The sequence below is a fragment of the Indicator indicator genome, chromosome 7, assembly GCF_027791375.1.
Source record: "Indicator indicator isolate 239-I01 chromosome 7, UM_Iind_1.1, whole genome shotgun sequence".
Taxonomy (NCBI): Eukaryota; Metazoa; Chordata; class Aves; order Piciformes; family Indicatoridae; genus Indicator; species Indicator indicator.
In genome coordinates, this window is record NC_072016.1 from 15,033,743 (window position 1) to 15,051,455 (window position 17,713).

The 17,713-nt window shown below is 36.2% G+C and overlaps 1 protein-coding gene across 2 annotated transcripts in view; it reads right to left on the minus strand.

The window, feature by feature from the left end:
• TBC1D12 (TBC1 domain family member 12) overlaps nt 1–17,713 on the minus strand; it is a 42,216-nt gene that overhangs the window by 17,811 nt on the left and 6,692 nt on the right. For both annotated transcript variants that reach the window (XM_054382196.1, XM_054382195.1), the window contains 2 exons: nt 8,613–8,736; nt 1,548–1,604 (listed from right to left, as the gene is read on the minus strand). In XM_054382196.1, coding sequence (XP_054238171.1) covers nt 1,548–1,604; nt 8,613–8,736 — 181 coding nt within the window. The remainder of the gene's footprint in view (nt 1–1,547; nt 1,605–8,612; nt 8,737–17,713) is intronic.

The window sequence follows — 17,713 nt, forward strand, 5'->3', positions numbered from 1 at the left end:
TAACATGCTTTATTCTCCCAATATTCTAAGCCTGATACTGAAAAAGGTTTTATTCAATCAGTCATGACATCTGTTAAAGAAGCACTTAGGACTGTCATATATTCTGCAAGTGGTTTTAAACCTCTCTTCCTTCTACACAGACATGCAACTCTGGAGCAGATGGCCTCTAAAACCATCCGTATGATTATTTTCTAGCTGACTAAAAATATAGTAAAAAAAAATTATTTCCCTTCATTTCAAGCTGGGCTGATCACCCAGAATCGAAGCATTAACAGAATAGCTTAGGAAGGTGTCCATTTACTAAACTTTAATAAAACTATTAGAAAATTTATATATGAAGAATTTCTGGTAATGCATAAGGATTCTCTCCTATGTCATCATGTGCACGTGTCCTCAGGTTAAATATTAAAATTACTGAGCTGGCACTGGTTAGAAGGTGATCATAAGCAAAGAAGTGCTTACTGAAAGAGTAGATGTCACTGAAAAATTCTGTGAGTCATAAGCTAGACACTTTCCCAGAACTAAGAATGCCAGATGCTATTAGGACAGAGAGAACAGGAAATTTTTTCCTAACCTGAAGGCAACATAGGAAGAACCTATATCAAAGTAGGAAAAGCTAGCACTCTTCACATTGTATGAGAAACAACCAAGAGTTGTTAGTTAATAGATCAACCTTCCAAAGTAATGCCGTCCATCTTCAGTTGTTCATTTACTTCATTTTTCCCCTCAACCAGATATTTAACACATCGCATCAAGTTTCATTTTTTGTTGTTTACTGAAGAACATCAGGCCATGGCCTTTGCACCCAGAAGAGAAGAGCTGAGAGTGGCTAGACACAGGTGAGCCATAGGCATCACATACCAACTGGCAGTTATATGACTGTTCTGTTTCCAAAAGCCAAAGTAACAGATCCACAGAACTAAAAAGCCAATTTATACCATTCCTTTTTAACACAGAGTGTGGTATTAGATAAAAAACTTTCAAAGCAACAGGCAAGTCCATTGGACCAATTTCTGAAAGATAGCAATCACAGCAAACAGAAGGCATAACATAAAACGAAAGTTTCAACAGCTACATGTTTCTAGGTTTCCAATTCCACATTGGAAATAGTGATTAAAAGCATCTGGAGTTCTGAAGTGTCACTATTAGAAGCTTGTGAGACTTAGTGGCAGGGATAACCATTTCAAAGCTAATACAAGATGTTAAAAAATGTTACGAATTAAACCTTTTAACAACTTTTACCATCAAGCAAGGAGGCACAGCAAACATGGAATGTAAATTACTCTCAAGGTCTAGCAATATCTATTCCTTATTTAAGAACATGCAATATAAGCAATAATAATACTCTATCATTTTAAGTTGTTAGTGAGATTCATGTGTTAAGTTTGTTTATTTTACTAATGGTATCTAATGAATTGATGGTTAGTGCCATTAAACATTCATGCTACTGTGAAAATGTGATGTTTGTTCTATTTTGATGAGTGCTACATAGTCCCATGCATATTATTGAATACAACTAAAATATATATATATATTAAATGTCATACCCCTGTGTTTAATAGACTGAGAGCAGATATTGATGCAAGACTGCCAGAACTGTCATCCTAATGAGAAAAACAGAAGCAAAGCCTTAGTGAATAAAGGAAGGAAAAGACCATTTCCATTAAGCAACATGCAAGCCAAAATTTAAATTCACACGTATTTATAGTCTGTGTTTGAAGAAACATAGATGGGTCTGTTCCTCCTTCTTATCCAGCCTTCAAAACACAAAAACAAGACTTCCACTTTGTAGCATGATGTGTATAAACATCTCCTGGACTACTTTTTTTCTGGTTTGAGGTTTTATATTTTCTACAATCTCCCAAAGGGGAGATCTTTTTTCACCGCACTTAACCAGGTGCGTGACAAAAAAAACCCCAAACATTGTCTGATACACTGTCCCTCCCTAGTCCACATCAACCACAGGAGTTACACTTAACCACCAGGCCTCGAAAGATACACTGTTAAAGAGAAAAGAACAAAACCCTGTTTATTACCTGATACAAGAAAACTGAAACTGTTTGCCCTGCTTGTAAATTCGTCTTAGATTGCACCTCAAACACGACAGGACATCTTTACCTATAAGCTAGTTAGCTTTAAAGCTTAAAATGAATGTTCAAGAATAGTACTTGCATTGTGGAGAAAGGGAAAAGAAACATAACTGGACTTGAAGAAGCATTTCACAAGAACCTAAATACTAGAGTAACTTCTAAACAGAACCTTCTAATTCAAATTTTGAGGTTTTCGAGTCAATATGAGAGGGTAGAAAATGTCATTAAATAGTACAGTGACTTAGAGTGGGCCATTAAGTCCCCCAACCTTCTTGTCTGCCAGGTTTTAATTAGTATTTCTAAACTGAAAGCTCAGAAGTGGGCTACATCTCAACCTCACTGGGGAGCTGATGAGAACTAAGATACACCAAGGCTTTGAGAAGCAGTCACTTAAAAGAAAGATTCAAAACAGCAATCTGAAACAACTGCAACAAGGCAATCAGGCAAAGCCATGCCCAGCTACAGGATAGATACCCTGTACAACTGCAGCTCTCCAGGTTTCCATTCAAAATACAAAGCCAGTTTTCTAATAGAAAAGCCAAGCTTAAAGACAGCATACAGTGGGGGGAAGACACATGCTGTTAAGCACACTGTAGCACCTGGAAGAAGGAAAATAAGCTTCTTATGCTTTCAACATTATTTCTGAATATATTTGCAGTGCTCTTGTACCATGTATAACTCAGACTAATGAAAATAATTTTAAAGTCTTCCTTCTCCCTTGCCATACTATTTTCTCCTTTTCAGTAGTGAAGTACCTAGCCTCAGAAGGATATGGCTTATATTAAAAAGCCCAACACTTTAAAAAAGTCCATGAAAGACAGAACCTTTACCATGTAAATCTTTTTCCTAAACCCTATCTTTTTAGTATTTGATACATACTGCCTAGATAATGATTTTGCTTTCACAGCATCTCAAACTCAGCAGCATAAGCCTGCTTAACATGCAATGCTCACTTTTTAAGAGAATAAAAAACCCCAAATATTTTTATCTGTCGTCTTCTGCTAAAGAAATTCACAAGGTCCAATAGACAGAGAGGCATCCCATCAAAAAGAGGATCCAGAAGATATTATTAATAATAATTATTATTATACTAACAAAGTAAAATAAGTTCTATCATTTTTATTACCTAAAAATGTTTTTATACTCTTTGCTTTCCCAAAATTCAGCAACTTCCAAAGATAAAATGAAAATACATATAATGCTCTTATAGAGCTTCTTTTTCAAGCTCTAGGAAGAGAAAGTTTGCCTCAATACTCTTCATAGCTGACCTCAAGGACTTCTTTTTTCCTTTTTCTTTTTTTTTTAAAAAGCAAATCAGAAGAATTCACTTTAGCAGAATCAACATCTCTGCAGTATTTCAAAACCTTAAGCCCATGGTCACAGTAGAGGACTCCCTTGTCTTCAAGGCATTTGTGCCACAACATAGCACTGACAGAGCTACCCTTGACAAGTTTTCCCTGTCAAAGCAGCTGGGTAAACCTAGTACTAGCATTGGTCTCAGTGAGGTCTTACCAATTTCAATACCATTTTCTCACAGTGAAAGTTTAAAACACTGGGGAATATCTTTGTTTAACTTCTAGCATAGCATTTTATTGACTATATGTGTGACTCTGGAAAGACAGTGAGCATTTCTTGAGAATCTGACCACTACAGTGTCTACAAAGAAAGCCATCACCACCTTCTCACTGCTGCTAGCAGAAAAATTGTAATTCAGGTGTTATAAGTTCTTTGCAAACCAATACTCCCATTTATTGTTTGTCCTGATTTCCAGGCTTTTTATTACCGATATACTTCTACCTGCCTGCTAAACAGGGAGAAATCTTGCCTTTCTCTTCTGTCCAGTAGTAAAGCAAGAAGAGTCAACACAATCTCTGTCTAGATAACTACCTGTTTAAAATCTAATCCTCTGAAAAAGCATCTAGCACTACCTCTTTCAGATATTCACATCCTTAGATTTGCTGACAAAAATGCCATTCTTAAGCATTAGGAGCTTTATGCAATGTTAAACTAAACAACAAAAATTGGAGGGAAGAGTTAATATTGCAAGTTAGAAGGTCTGAATCACATAAAAGGAGATTAAAAATGCATCTGTTCCTCTAAAGAAAAACCTCCAACAACTCTTGGACCACTGTTGATTCAGTGAATGCAATTTCTCCATTAGATTTCAGACTGGAGATAACACCATCAGAAAAATATGCAAGTTAAGACACTGGGGTTTAGTACTCAAGTACAGAATTTTACTTCTTTTGTTTGTTTTTAAGATTTCAGAGCCACCTAAAAATAGTATTTTCAGAGGTTAGTTGTAGAACAGTGACCCAGTCATCAAAATCAGAGTTAGTATTTAGTGGACTACCTAAAATGAACACCTTCCATTTTGTACACAGGGTGACAGCTTTTGGAAAAGATGGCTTTAGTTCACTTCTGAATAAGTCATCATTTCTAAATCACTGCAAGCTTTTCGTAGTATGTCAGGCTTAAATAGAAAAGATTTTTTATCCCCCTCATTCTCCTAAGTCTGTCACGGACAGTACTTTGTTAAACCTGCTAACAATTTGTATATGTATTACTTTCTTTATATTGTGATGTGTATTTACATATTTGGGGCTTACTTTAATTTGGGCATATTAGAAAAAAAATCACCATGCTGCTTTAAACAAAATTAATAAAAGTATTCAAGACTTCTTTAATAAAAAGCAAGAGTTAAACTTAAATGGTTTGATACTCAGAACCATTTTGATCGTAGATTAAAAGCTCTTCTCTTTAACCATAAGCACAAAAAATTAAATTGAGCTTGCATTTTTAAACAGAACTTGCACTTTAGTCAGCACACACCAAAATGTTGCACATCAGCCCACAAGTCAGTTTCTGCCTTAAATGCTTCTGCATTAAAGTATTTCAGCAATCTAATTTAAAGCAGATTTCTGTACAGAATGAAAATAATTCACCAAACCAATTATTAATGACCACGTACTTCTTATAATATCCAGTTTTATTAGGTGTAGTTCATGAAAAAAAAAAAAGAAAGGCACATTTCCTAAAACCATCAAATATATTTGACATTTGCAGTCCCAAGGAGTTACTCTTTTCTCTTTTTAAAAAGCTGTGAAGGAAGGAAGCCAGAGGAGGGAGATGTCCAGCAAAAGAGTTGGCCTCAATCACATCCTGCTTAGGCAGCTCTAAATCCAAGGAGAGTCAAGCATGCCAGCAGCTGTGAGCAGAGATGCAGCTGCCAAAAACTTTCAACCTCTGACCCAGTTTGAGCTAGAGCATCTCGCCCAAAGCATGCTGATGGCAACACAGCTGCAGAGGACTCTGCCATCTCCCCAGCTATGCAAGCCCCACAGACTGTTTTTCAACTAAAATATTTATCATCTTCTACCTATGCTAAGAAACTTGCAAAGAAATTATTTACAATAATATTCATTAGAGGGTCTCTAAAGGCAGAGGTAGCTAGCACTGTTGTCTGAAAAACGTCTGAAACAGTACCCCAAATTAAGTTTCCAGATCTTCTTGAAATTTATTCAAGACTTTAGGATCACTACCTGACTTCTCTGCAGAGGCATATACAGCAATGTCTAGTTGACAGACAGTGACTGGAAGACATATGCATTCATTTAAATGTAATTATCTATTTACTACATCATCCTCAACAAAAGGAAGCGAATAAAAGAAGCTTCCATCAGCCAGGACAGAAATGGGGCATGTGAGCCCTACCATCTCTTTGACTATGAATCTACAATGATGCAAACAGTTTTCTTATTTCACTAACAGGGAGGTCCTTTAAGATTTACAATATTGCTATAACCTTTGACATAAGTATTACCTTTACCCTATTAATTACAAAGGCTTTTCTGTTATGAGCTAATATTTCTTGCAAAATGGCTTCTTAAAGATCTCATTTTTCATCTGAAGGATGCCGATTCATTACTGAGTTTTTCCTTAACCCAGGGTTTATTTGCACCCTCCCTCACCAATGGCATCAGTAAAGTCACAGAATTTTGTATTCAACCATGCAGAATGCCTATAGCTGTTGAGGAAAGTGCCATAAACTCCCTCACAGGCAGCTTGCCTACAGCTTAAGCCTGTTCTACTTGCAGTCTTACACCCAGAAGCTCATTTTACAAAAGTTAATGAACAGTGAGTAGCCATTTTTCTGGCCACAGATAGCTAAAAATAGGGGGAAATGGGATATTAGTGTTTCAGATCACACTTGATACCTTGACTTCAATATAGAAAGTCAATGTGGAGGTTTGTAGAGACATTCCGTGTAGGATATGAAGTATTCTGCCAGGTTCACAGAATCACTTGTGAACAGAACATACTAAGCTCTAATCATCTTTCTATCAACTTCTTCATGTCCTCATAACTGCATTCTTGCCTATATTCTTTTCACTCATCTCCTGCATAGTGAGCAGTTTAGCCTAGGGATGTCAATCAGCCATTCAAAGCAAAGATACTGTTTTCCACTGATCTTCAATAACCAAGTATGCCTTTCTCTATTCATTCTAATCCATAGCCATCCTGGCAAATTTGAACATTTTTGAGAAAATAAACCATTGGCTTTTCTTTAAAGGACAAGGACCTATAATGTTAACTTTAAACATATAGGCAAGGCATTTGACATGTCAAATATGGAGACATTAGGGTCACCTCTCAATTTAATAATCACATTTTCTTAGGTAAAATAGATACAACTGTGCAGAATACACCATCAATCTGGATCCCCCTTTGATATTTTAACTCATGATGCCTTAGCTAAATTAAAAGCTAAAAATATTAGCTATTACTATCACATTACTAGAGATTATATAAATCCAATAGTGACCCTAATCTGTCAGCAATTATAACACAAACTACATGACTAGTGGCTAGAACCAACTCAATCATGTTTGAAGACAATATACAGGTTTAACATATTTGCTGTCCTGCCACTTTGGAGAAGTTAAAATAAATGGAAACACTACAGTTGAAAAGAAAAGCAGTCACTCAGAGACAACAGGATAATAAAACAAGAATATTTCTGCAGATTATGACTTTGTGTCCAGAACAAACATCTTCATTACTAGAAAACTCAAAGCAGATGACTGGCAGCATTGTGCACATTCTCCATTTCTTAGGACGGCAGAGACATCTGGATTTTTACCACAGTAATTTCAAAGAACAAGGCCAACAACATTCATCTGCAAGTAAACTAAAGAAAACTTGCATTTAAACTATTTAAATAAGGAAAATGGTATTTGACAACTTTTAAAAAGCATCCATTTTAGTTCAGAGTAAATAACACTCGCTGTAATCTCATGATTTGCCTACATTTCATTGTGTGGCCAGTCCCTTTAAAAGTCCTTCAAAAAGAACCTCTCATTTTGCACTTTAGTTGCTCCCAAAAGGCCATCTTCACCACAAAGCTCCTTCTAGAAGATGGCTGAACACTAATTCATTCACAGGCAGTTGCACCTGCTAAACACATGAGTTTATACGGAATTTAAGGAGACAAAGAGAAAACAGCTCTCAAGAGATTCAAGTTACTGTTTTCACCAAACCAAGGGACATTCACATTTATGTCAACAAATCTTTCAAGTTCAGGATTGCAAGTTAACAGGAAGTTAATTACACATGATCAATTGCTCGTATTTAAAGATCATGCCGTATTATTATTATTTTATCAAATTAAAGACAGACTCTAACACAAACAAATATATGGAAGTGCAACTTGCTATCAGGGGAAGGAAATCAGAAATACTTCTCTGTAGCGCTCCAGTTACTTCAAAACAAGTTCAGCATGCAGTACCATTTTGAAACAAAAGGACTTTTATTCTCACTCAAGGTATAAATGAAACGACTACATGTTTCAGAGTTCTAAGGACTTAGTCACAATTTATTCAGATAGTAAGTATTCCAGGCAAGGATGACTAGCAAGATAAATTAGATGAGGGAAAAAACCCAAAAAACCAAACCAAAAACCCAACAAAACAACAAAAAACCCCAACAAACACAAAACCAATCAACAAACAAAAACCCCACAAACAAAAAAAAAAAAAAATCCAGTTCTGTAACACTAGAATACCCAAGAACTACTAGACATATCTAGTTTGAAGAAAAGGTGAATATACAAGTATGACCATGTGTTTATTGCACAAAACACACAAAAGTCATTCAGAACTGAACTTCATAAAGGCAAACTAGAGTATTTCATAATCAATTTACCATGAAAAAAATTGTAGCATGTTAACTAAGTCAAAATTTTACAGGAAATTAATACAAGTTCTGATGTTTTTATCTAAACAGCTTAAATACTTTTTGAAGATACAGCTCCTTTACAAGCACCACAATGTACTGAAGAATGTACTAGATAATCATAGAACTCACACTCCTTCAGTAACTACTGCTCTTTAGACAAAGCCCCAAAATCATCTTCCCAGGTCATCCTATGGTTGCGTAGTAATGAAGTGGAGATAACAGCAGAAACCTGCAGTATCTACACACTAATCTTTAAAAGTTGGGGTTTAATTAGAGTTTACTCACCTGCTGAATTATTTTTGAATCTTTTGGAAGGTTTTCTCTGGGTGGGACTTTTCCAAACAACTTCCAACCAGGAGCACTTTGGACAGCAGGTTTGAGTTCCTTTGTCCTTTTAGTGAAAAAATTTCTGAAAAGAGAGGAAAGTTTTCTTTTTGTTTAATGCAACCATATAAACAAATTATATTTGTATTGACTTAGCATTTCTTTAAATCAGGTCCACCACTGGAGAGAGATACTGCTCAGCAAATGGATGGTGTGCTACCTTAGCTTTCTCTTATACTTTAAAATAATTACCTTGAAGTGGATCACCTTTTACTACAGGTGATTTGATACTAATGTATCTGTACTTCACACACAGTTTTACCTCTGAATTCTAAGCTACTTTTTGCAACATCAGAGCTCTTTTCGCAATACCACACTTTGTTAAATGTAAGTTAGCAGCATGTACCAGCTCTCTTCTTTGGGGTTTGTTTCAATATATCTTAAGGAGCTATTTGGAGACTGAAAACAGATGAAAATCACCATGTAACTTACAGATTTAAAAAAGAAATGGTGACCTATTACATCTGCTATGATTTTCTGCACTCTTCACACCTTCAACTCTCATAACATGGACTAGAAAACCTGGGAACATACACGCAGCTTCAGTTTAACAGATAACCTTTGCCACTGTCTAAAGCAATTACACTCCATCAGACAGATGACTGCATTGCTCTACTACTTCTTAGAAAGCCAAGCATCACAAGACCTAGACACCCATTGTCTAGATACAAAAATGTATTGCTTGTCTCTGATCACAACCTCCCACAAACTGTGCTATGTACAAGTACTTTGAAAATGTGAGAAGTGCATTTATTCTGATATTGGAAAGTTACTTTCCAGAACCTTATGACTAAAAGTTTGAAGTTAAATAATCTGTAATGTTACTTCTCAGGATGCTTACAAGTTGACCTCTGAACAACAGAATATGGAGCACTTTTATTGGAAGACATTTTTCTGCAGTGCTACCTAGCTAATTTCATAGTTTTCATACTCTTCCTCAGGAAAGAGATCCCCATATTTATTCATTATCTAAAGCATTTGCTTTATTTTAAAATACATTTCCTCCACAAATTGGATGCATTCACATTTGTGCACAGAAAACAAGTCTTTATCTTGGCTTTGCCCAGATAAAAGTAGCGTGCTCCAACAAACACAATCTGCCTGAAAAGAACAGTCACTCTTAAATTCCAGCACTGTCAGAGTTTCTGACCAGGCAGCATAGTTTCACAATTAGCAACTGTTAGTCTTTGTAAGACATTGCATAGCTTTCAAATACAAACTATCTTTTCAGTTCCCAGAATGCTTTTTGTTATCTGGGAAACAAGTAAATGTCTGTCACAAAAATCCCTTCTGTGCAAGTTTGCCTGAATGGACTCTACAGATACTTGTATTCAGCTGAAGACCTAGCCACCAGAAAACAGCGAGCTGGAGAGAAGCAGAATCAGATGTTGATAAAGTGTGAAAGTCTCCTAAGAACCAGTGAACTCAACACTAGTGTTCCTCTGGAATCCAGGAGAACCGAGAAACTCAGCACACCAAGACTACATGCTCTGTATGAAGCCACCAGCACACACTGCTTTGGGTAACTTGGAAAGCTGTGGCTACATCACTACACTCTTCCACTTCTGTACAGGTCTACCAGGCTGTAAGCTCAGTAAGAATGCTTGGGGATAACTACTTGCACAGTATGAATAGTTACCTGCCATTAATGAATTCAAGCTGTTGTTATTAATAATAGCTTCATTAATACAAAGTGTTCTAGTAAGCACTGGTGATGACCTATGCACCCTGCAACTCTGTTCCCCAACAGGGAAACCTGCAGTATCTTGGTCCATACCCATGGAAACAAAGCAAGCACCCAGAACACCAACTACTGACCTGGAAGAAAGGGCTGAGGAAAACAAGTCATGCTACTAACATCTTGAAAAGATTCTGTCCGTGGTCAATCCCAGGAATGCATATCATTAGGGAAATGAACAGGTCCATCCATAAAATAATAAATAAATAAACCCACCTGTAAAAGCGTGTTTATGTAAATAACAGAGGCTCACTTTACAAGCACAGGTCAATTTTTCACAGTGCTTTACATTGTCTTCAGGAGGGAAGGAGCAGTGTTCAAAGAATCATCAAGAAAATACAAAGTATTTTAAAGACTAGCATGTCATTAAATGCTATAGTACAGGCTTAAATCTGCAACTGCTATGACAGTATATTCAAATATGACTGTATTTGAACTTAATTGGAGCAGATTTTTTTGTCCACAATGCAAATATGCAGGAAAATATATTCTGGAGTACCATTCCTAAAACAGCAAACAGCTCATGCATCCTGCCTTCATGGATACCCACAGCTATTAGAGTTTCTGCATATGCTATGGAATACCACCAGGATTACCATGCAGTTCAGCTCCATGGTTTCTGGCACTTATAGGAGTTAAAAAGATATATGTCTTTAACATAGATATCAATCTGTCACTGTAGCAAAGCTGCTTAATGATTAACCAGGAAGCTGGCAGATTTAAAAAGGAAAAACATGTAAACAGAAGATTTTAATTAATATTTGTGTACAACAGATTGAAGCATGATCATGGCTCTAATGAGACTTTATTTTTCAATTATTTTTTTTTAAACAAATATAACACTAAAACAAACCACCATAATGAATCCTGAGGGGTTGAGGTTTTTTAATATTCTTTGGTGTACGGAATTAAGCAAAGATTTATTTCACTTTTTATGAATATATAAGTGAAATTAGACAACTCTTCTTTTATTAAATAAGATTTATTCAGGTCTGCTTCTTGTGAAGGCAAAAAGTCGGTCAGACTTGATACCATGTCAGCATAAACCTCACACAGGAATTCTAATCCAAGAGAGAGGAATGGAAGGTTTACAAAGAAGCTTTGCTGAAGATGGAAGGACACTTCTAATACATTGTTTTGGCAGCTAACAGCATCACATCTGATGTGTTGTTGACAACAGTAAAGCCTTACAAAAGCCCTGTTAAGGAACAGCATCTGTGAATGCTTGGAAGTTGCGCTCACTGAACTGCAGGAAGCGTACTAGATTTGATTTATTTGTTGCTGCTTACAATATTCATGAGTCTCACTGATGCCAGGAAAAGTAATCCATTGATATGGACTGAAAAGTCAATAGCATTCTGGTAGAGAATCTCAAAATCCATTCAAAAACTTCAAAATTCCTTTCAAAAAAAGGCCTAAACTTTAGAACTGAAAAGTGTTTTCTATTAAATGGCCTATGGGAGAGAAGTATTAAATTAGTTCATCAAATTAAGCTTTAATTTACAAAAGCCCAGTGGAAAAGTTGCAAGGTTTCTTTCCTTGCTAGCTTTATATAACCACACTGGAACACATATTAACACTTTGAAATGACACTCAAAAATGTTTCAATAGGTCTATTCAAGAGCTTGGAAAGTAACTGAAGCACCACAGCGTAAGAAGCTGCTACTGGCTCATACCAAGACATCTATTCCTAATATTGTCTGGATCACACTACACAAAAACCTATGGGCTCTCACCATCACACAACTACAACAGCTATAATAACAGTTACAACTGGTAGTTTTCTTTCCTATTCAACAGCATTGCTTCAACTACTCATGTGCCCACAGCACACTGTCAGAGAGCTTTACCATACTGATGGCACCATAATCCATAGTTGTTAATCATTTCCACAGGTGGCATTAATATGACATTCTAGTACTGTAATTGCTTGTCTCCACTCTGGTTTTGCTTTTCAAATAATTTTCCTGGGTATTGTTTAAGGGAAAAAAAAAAAATCAAGTAAGTCTACATGGAGTTAGAATTATGTCTCAGAAGGGGAGCAGTGGAATTTGTTAGTAGGACCCCTTTTTGTTGTTTACTTTCAACTATCCCAGTCACCATCATAAAATGTGAACACTAAACTTATCTCTACTTTCTGAGCTAGCTATGCACCAGCCCAAGAGGAGACATTTCCAGGATTTAGAGGAAATTACTGGAAAATAACAGAGGCAATTACTTTAAGCTTGATCTTAATTTTCATCCAACAGAAACTGGGCTGCCTTATGTGCACAACAGCCACCTGGAGGAAGCTGAAGTGCTTTGAACAACAGCAACCATGAATATCAGCAGGTAGGAAAGGCACCAGCCTAGATACAACTCCAGCACTCTGCCTCTAGGCATGATTGATTTGACTCTCCACAAGACTAAGTGGTCTTATGAGTCTTCCATTTGCCCAAAAATGTCAAACTCACATTTTGTTTCAAGTTAGATGTCATTTTGATTTTTGTTTAAAGAACTATAGCACATATACTGATATTGTCTTTCTATAACTCCATAGTCTGTCAATAACAGGCCATGGGTATTTCACTGCTTTGTGATCCAAATAAAACCTGAAGTTGCTTTCCTTCCTACTCCAAATGCACACCTTTGGGTCCCCAATCTGAATTCCCAGCCTCAAAGGAGCCTGCCAGAAGAACCATCTCTGATCATTCGGAGATGTTGTTGAGGTATAGTACTGCCTCCTCTGCATTGAAGGAAAAGCTGCAACATCATTCTACTTCTTATTAGGTGTTAGAAAATCAAATCATTAGAACTTCACCCTCAGACCCAAGCTTCACCTGTTCTGCTGCTTTTACTTATGTAAAAAAATTCCAGTATGAAGGATGATTACATCTTACACTTGAGCCATTCCAGATGTACAAAACATTAAAATGTTTCTCCATGAAAAATAGCAAAATTCAAGTGGTATCAACTACTGAGACAAGAATATTGTCTTGGAAGAGACTATAAAACACATGGTCATCACTACTGTTATACCTGAGCAACACAGCATGCCCCTTCATGGTTCACTAATACACAAATAAATCTAATTTAAAATGCTGCTCCATGTTAGACAACAATACAAAACAAAAACAACTACACACACACACACAAATCCCAAACATACACAACCCTGGCATCCCTGGAAAGCAATCCTTGCAAAATCTGAAGTCTTGAAGCATGGCACCAAAGAAACAGGTTTTTCCAAATGAAATATTCAGAATTCAGAGTTATGTTAGAAATAAGTGAATACTGTGTTTAAATCTTGATGCTGAAAGCTAGACTATTATTCTCTCGTTTATTTGCCTTGCAAGGTAACTTTGACCTTCTTCGAAGTGTTTACAAGGTTTACTTACTTATCTACAAATAAAACAGCTCTAACAAATGACCTCTGAAGTTATATTGGTGCACTAAAAATGGTATTATTTTTAGAAAACAAACAAAAAACCCTTAGTGTTAAAACATTTTTCTAACTTTACATACAATCTTATTTACTGTCATTTTCAATCAATCATTTCTTCTTCTTGTACCCACCTTTCAAGATCTATTATAATGTGGAAGAGCTGAGAAGACAATTTTGAAAGCCACAGAAACTGATGAAGGAAATGAGGGCTGATTAAGTTTTCCTTTTTATTAAGCACATAGTATGTTATTAGACACTGCATAAGACAACTACTCATGTTAGATCCAGGGAAGCAAGACACACACAGGGAGGAAACAGCCTCGCATCAAGAGCATTCTCACTATACCCTATAACTTTTCCTCCCAGGATCACAAAGGCTTAGAGGAGGAATACAGCATGGAACTGATGCTACAAATGCACACTAAGTTAGAAAAAAAAAAGGGGGGGGGAAGGGAAGTTTAGCTTTTCTGTTTGTTTTAAATCTAATTACAAAAATGCAATTAAAAACCCTAAAAGTTGCACTTCTCCTCAATAACTAAAGTACATTAAAAATCCACTGACTCTAATAAAACCTCAGAATTTGTAAAACATTATGAAGTAACAAAATTAAAGACTGTTTATGTATTAGAATGTAATTGATTTTACATCTCCATAAAGAACAGAATTCTTCTTGTGCATACTGTCTGCTCTTGTTCCATCCCTGCCATATAAAATAGGTTTTCCTTTGAATTTTGTTGAAATTTGAATTAGCCAAAAAACAAATTGATAAGGAAACTATATATCTAATATTCCTTATCCAGAGAGCAGAATCAGTAAGGAATTAGATGTAGTTCACAAGAATTGTTATTAATGCATTTTTACTGGTATAGCATTAAAAATAATCATTTATACTACTTTCAGAAGAGTCTTCACAAATTCTAAAGACCCCTACATGCCTGTAATTCCATATTCCTTCAAGACTATAATTGAGTAAACAAGAATGATTACATTCACACTGGCATGTTTTTACCATGTGCAAAATGCAAAAGCTGCTTAAGAAGGCAAGAGAATTTTTCTTCATATTCCAATGTCGTCCATCCTGTTAAGGTAAAGTCTTATGTGCAGTAATTTGGAAATAACAGCAGAAAAACAATGCTTGATTATAGACAATTAGCTCCTCTGCTTTAAAGACGACTTTTCAATAATTTACATACAGAAACAAATGTAACTCAACTCCAAGCATAAATAATGAATCACTGAAAGGAAACAAAACCTTTTCGGTTAGCCAGTTACAAAGCTTGCAGAGCAACAAAAGTAGAATTCCAGATCTCCATTTTAAACTGCTTATATACAGTACATCATTTGTAGAAATTTTCTTTTAAAAGCATCCCAAAAGGTGCAATCTATGTTCAGAGTGCACACCATAATTATTTCTTAGACCAATGGATAGATGTCCCCACTACTTTAGATTTTAATTATATTACATAGTCCAGGAGCTATTTGCTCATTTCCACATGCTCAGAAATGTTTTCTCACATTATTAGTTATGGCTGGAAAAGTGACAAAGGCAAATACCCCCTTCTTTAGAAATATGTTTTTCAGCTCATCCTTTATTCTAACAGTTCAACCTCAGTTTCTAAACTAACAAGCAAATGGTTTTAGGTTTAGTTTAAAACTCTTAACATGGAGACTTCGAATAAAACAGTAATAAATTTAGAATTTATTACACATTCTATATTTTCAGTTCCAATAACTTGGAATAATATCAGCCCATTTTGATTCAATACATTTATACAGTTGCTCTGAGCACAAGAAGCAAGCCAATCAATTTTACAGGTCACATCTTCCACCAACTTGCTACAGAGAGAAGCTTCTCTAGATTTGGTTACCCTCAAACACAGATCCATTACAGGATCTTTCTAGTTTGAGCACATTTTAGCAGTACGAAGATCTCTTCTTTCTCTCCACACCAAGACAACCCAAAAAGTATACCAAACCACCCTCTTCAAAGAAACTTGAAGGTTTTTATCCTTAATACTCCAAAACTGCAAGTTTTTGGTTTCTTCCTCTGCTTTCTTATTAAAAAAAAAAAAAAAAAAAAAAAAAAAGGAATTATAAGACAACTAAAAATCCTAACCAGGAAAATACTCATCTTCAGCAAGACCAGGCTTGCAGCATTTTTTTTTTTATGATGCTATGACATTGTCATGGATATTAGTGGTCAACTAAAGCCTCAGCTAAAATTAAGTATAACTGAAATCAAATGAAATGTCAAGGAGTAACTGTTAAAGATTGAGGTACAGGGAAGGAAGTTTCTGGCCTCTTAGAGGCCACAAAGCTTAACAGAACTATTGATACCGGTCCTAAAGTGGCTTTGCAAACTCTGCTAGCAAAACAGTTTTATTATAGGTACAAAAACACAGGAAGTTTTAAAAGCTGAAAGTATTTTAGTGATATTACAGAACACTCTGTAGAGAACACTTACTGATAAACAGTATTTTAACAGTCTACATTAATGTCTTAACAAAGATTTGTTCCAGAGGTCAGCTTCACAAACAGGCTCAAACATTCAAAACCATAAACAAGAGGACATGTGTATGGTTAAATTTCAGAATGCTCAAGTACTAAGAGTAAAGGAAGGTCATCAGTGTGGTCTCATCTTTATTTTTCGGAGTGAACTAGCAAAATGCACTATGCTGAACTATTCTATCATCTTTGTATTTTACCAGGCATTTCAGCAGTTATTTTTGCACTACACCAAGCACTGTGGTCAATCTATTATGGTAACAACCAAAGGTCACTTGCCATACAAATCTTAAACCAAAATCCTACATCACAGCTGCAAGAAGTGGAGAATTTCTACCAGCTGACTACAGATGTCCTGCTATTTTTTGCATAGCCAAGGGTATCTACTCCAGCGAAGTCACAGCTGGTTTGCTTACAGCATGTTGCTGTTTAACAGTGCTTGGTGAATAAGACTGTTTCAGCTCCACTACGGGGAAGCCCATTTCTCATCCTTGCACCAGTGATGTCCTACACTCCCTTTGCTGCATAGATTCCAAGACTGCCCATACATACCCTGCAAGTCAATTCAACTCACCAATCCCACACAAAACCATCCACATTTTCTTCACTCCTCAGTTTAATGAGCTACATCAGATCAGAGAGAATCAATACCAGAAGCAGGGAAGACATATCGTTTCCTGACAACAGCAAATTCTTCAATCAGCTCACCAAGATACCTTACAAAAGTACAACACAATGAAGCAAATTACCTCAAACTGTTCTAGTAGTGACTCACTTTCAGTTAAGGCAAAACTCACAAGCTTTATCAGGGCAGTCCCTATACATACAGCTCAAATGTTCTAGTAGTGATTCACTTTCAGTTAAGGCAAAACTCACAAGCTTTATCAGGGCAGTCCCTATACATACAGCTCAAATGTTCTAGTAGTGATTCACTTTCAGTTAAGGCAAAACTCACAAGCTTTATCAGGGCAGTCCCTATACATACAGCTCAAATGTTCTAGTAGTGATTCACTTTCAGTTAAGGCAAAACTCATGAGCTTTTCAAGACAAAGTGAGAAAGATTTCAGCCTTTGACAAAGCCTATGAGTCTGCCTAAGTTCAGGCATGGGGCAGAGTTTTATTTTGAAGACCAGTCCCAAGAATTGGTGATGCTTACCACTCCAACTTGCCAACAAGTTAACTTGTCAGTTAATATTCTTCCCTTCTAGTCCCAGAAAGAGTACCCATCAACTACTTAATTATGTAATGTAGCACTACTGTACTACACCATTGTAGCCAACTCAGTGTGTCAGGTTTCTGTGGTGATTAGCACTTCACAATATATTTTGTCACTGC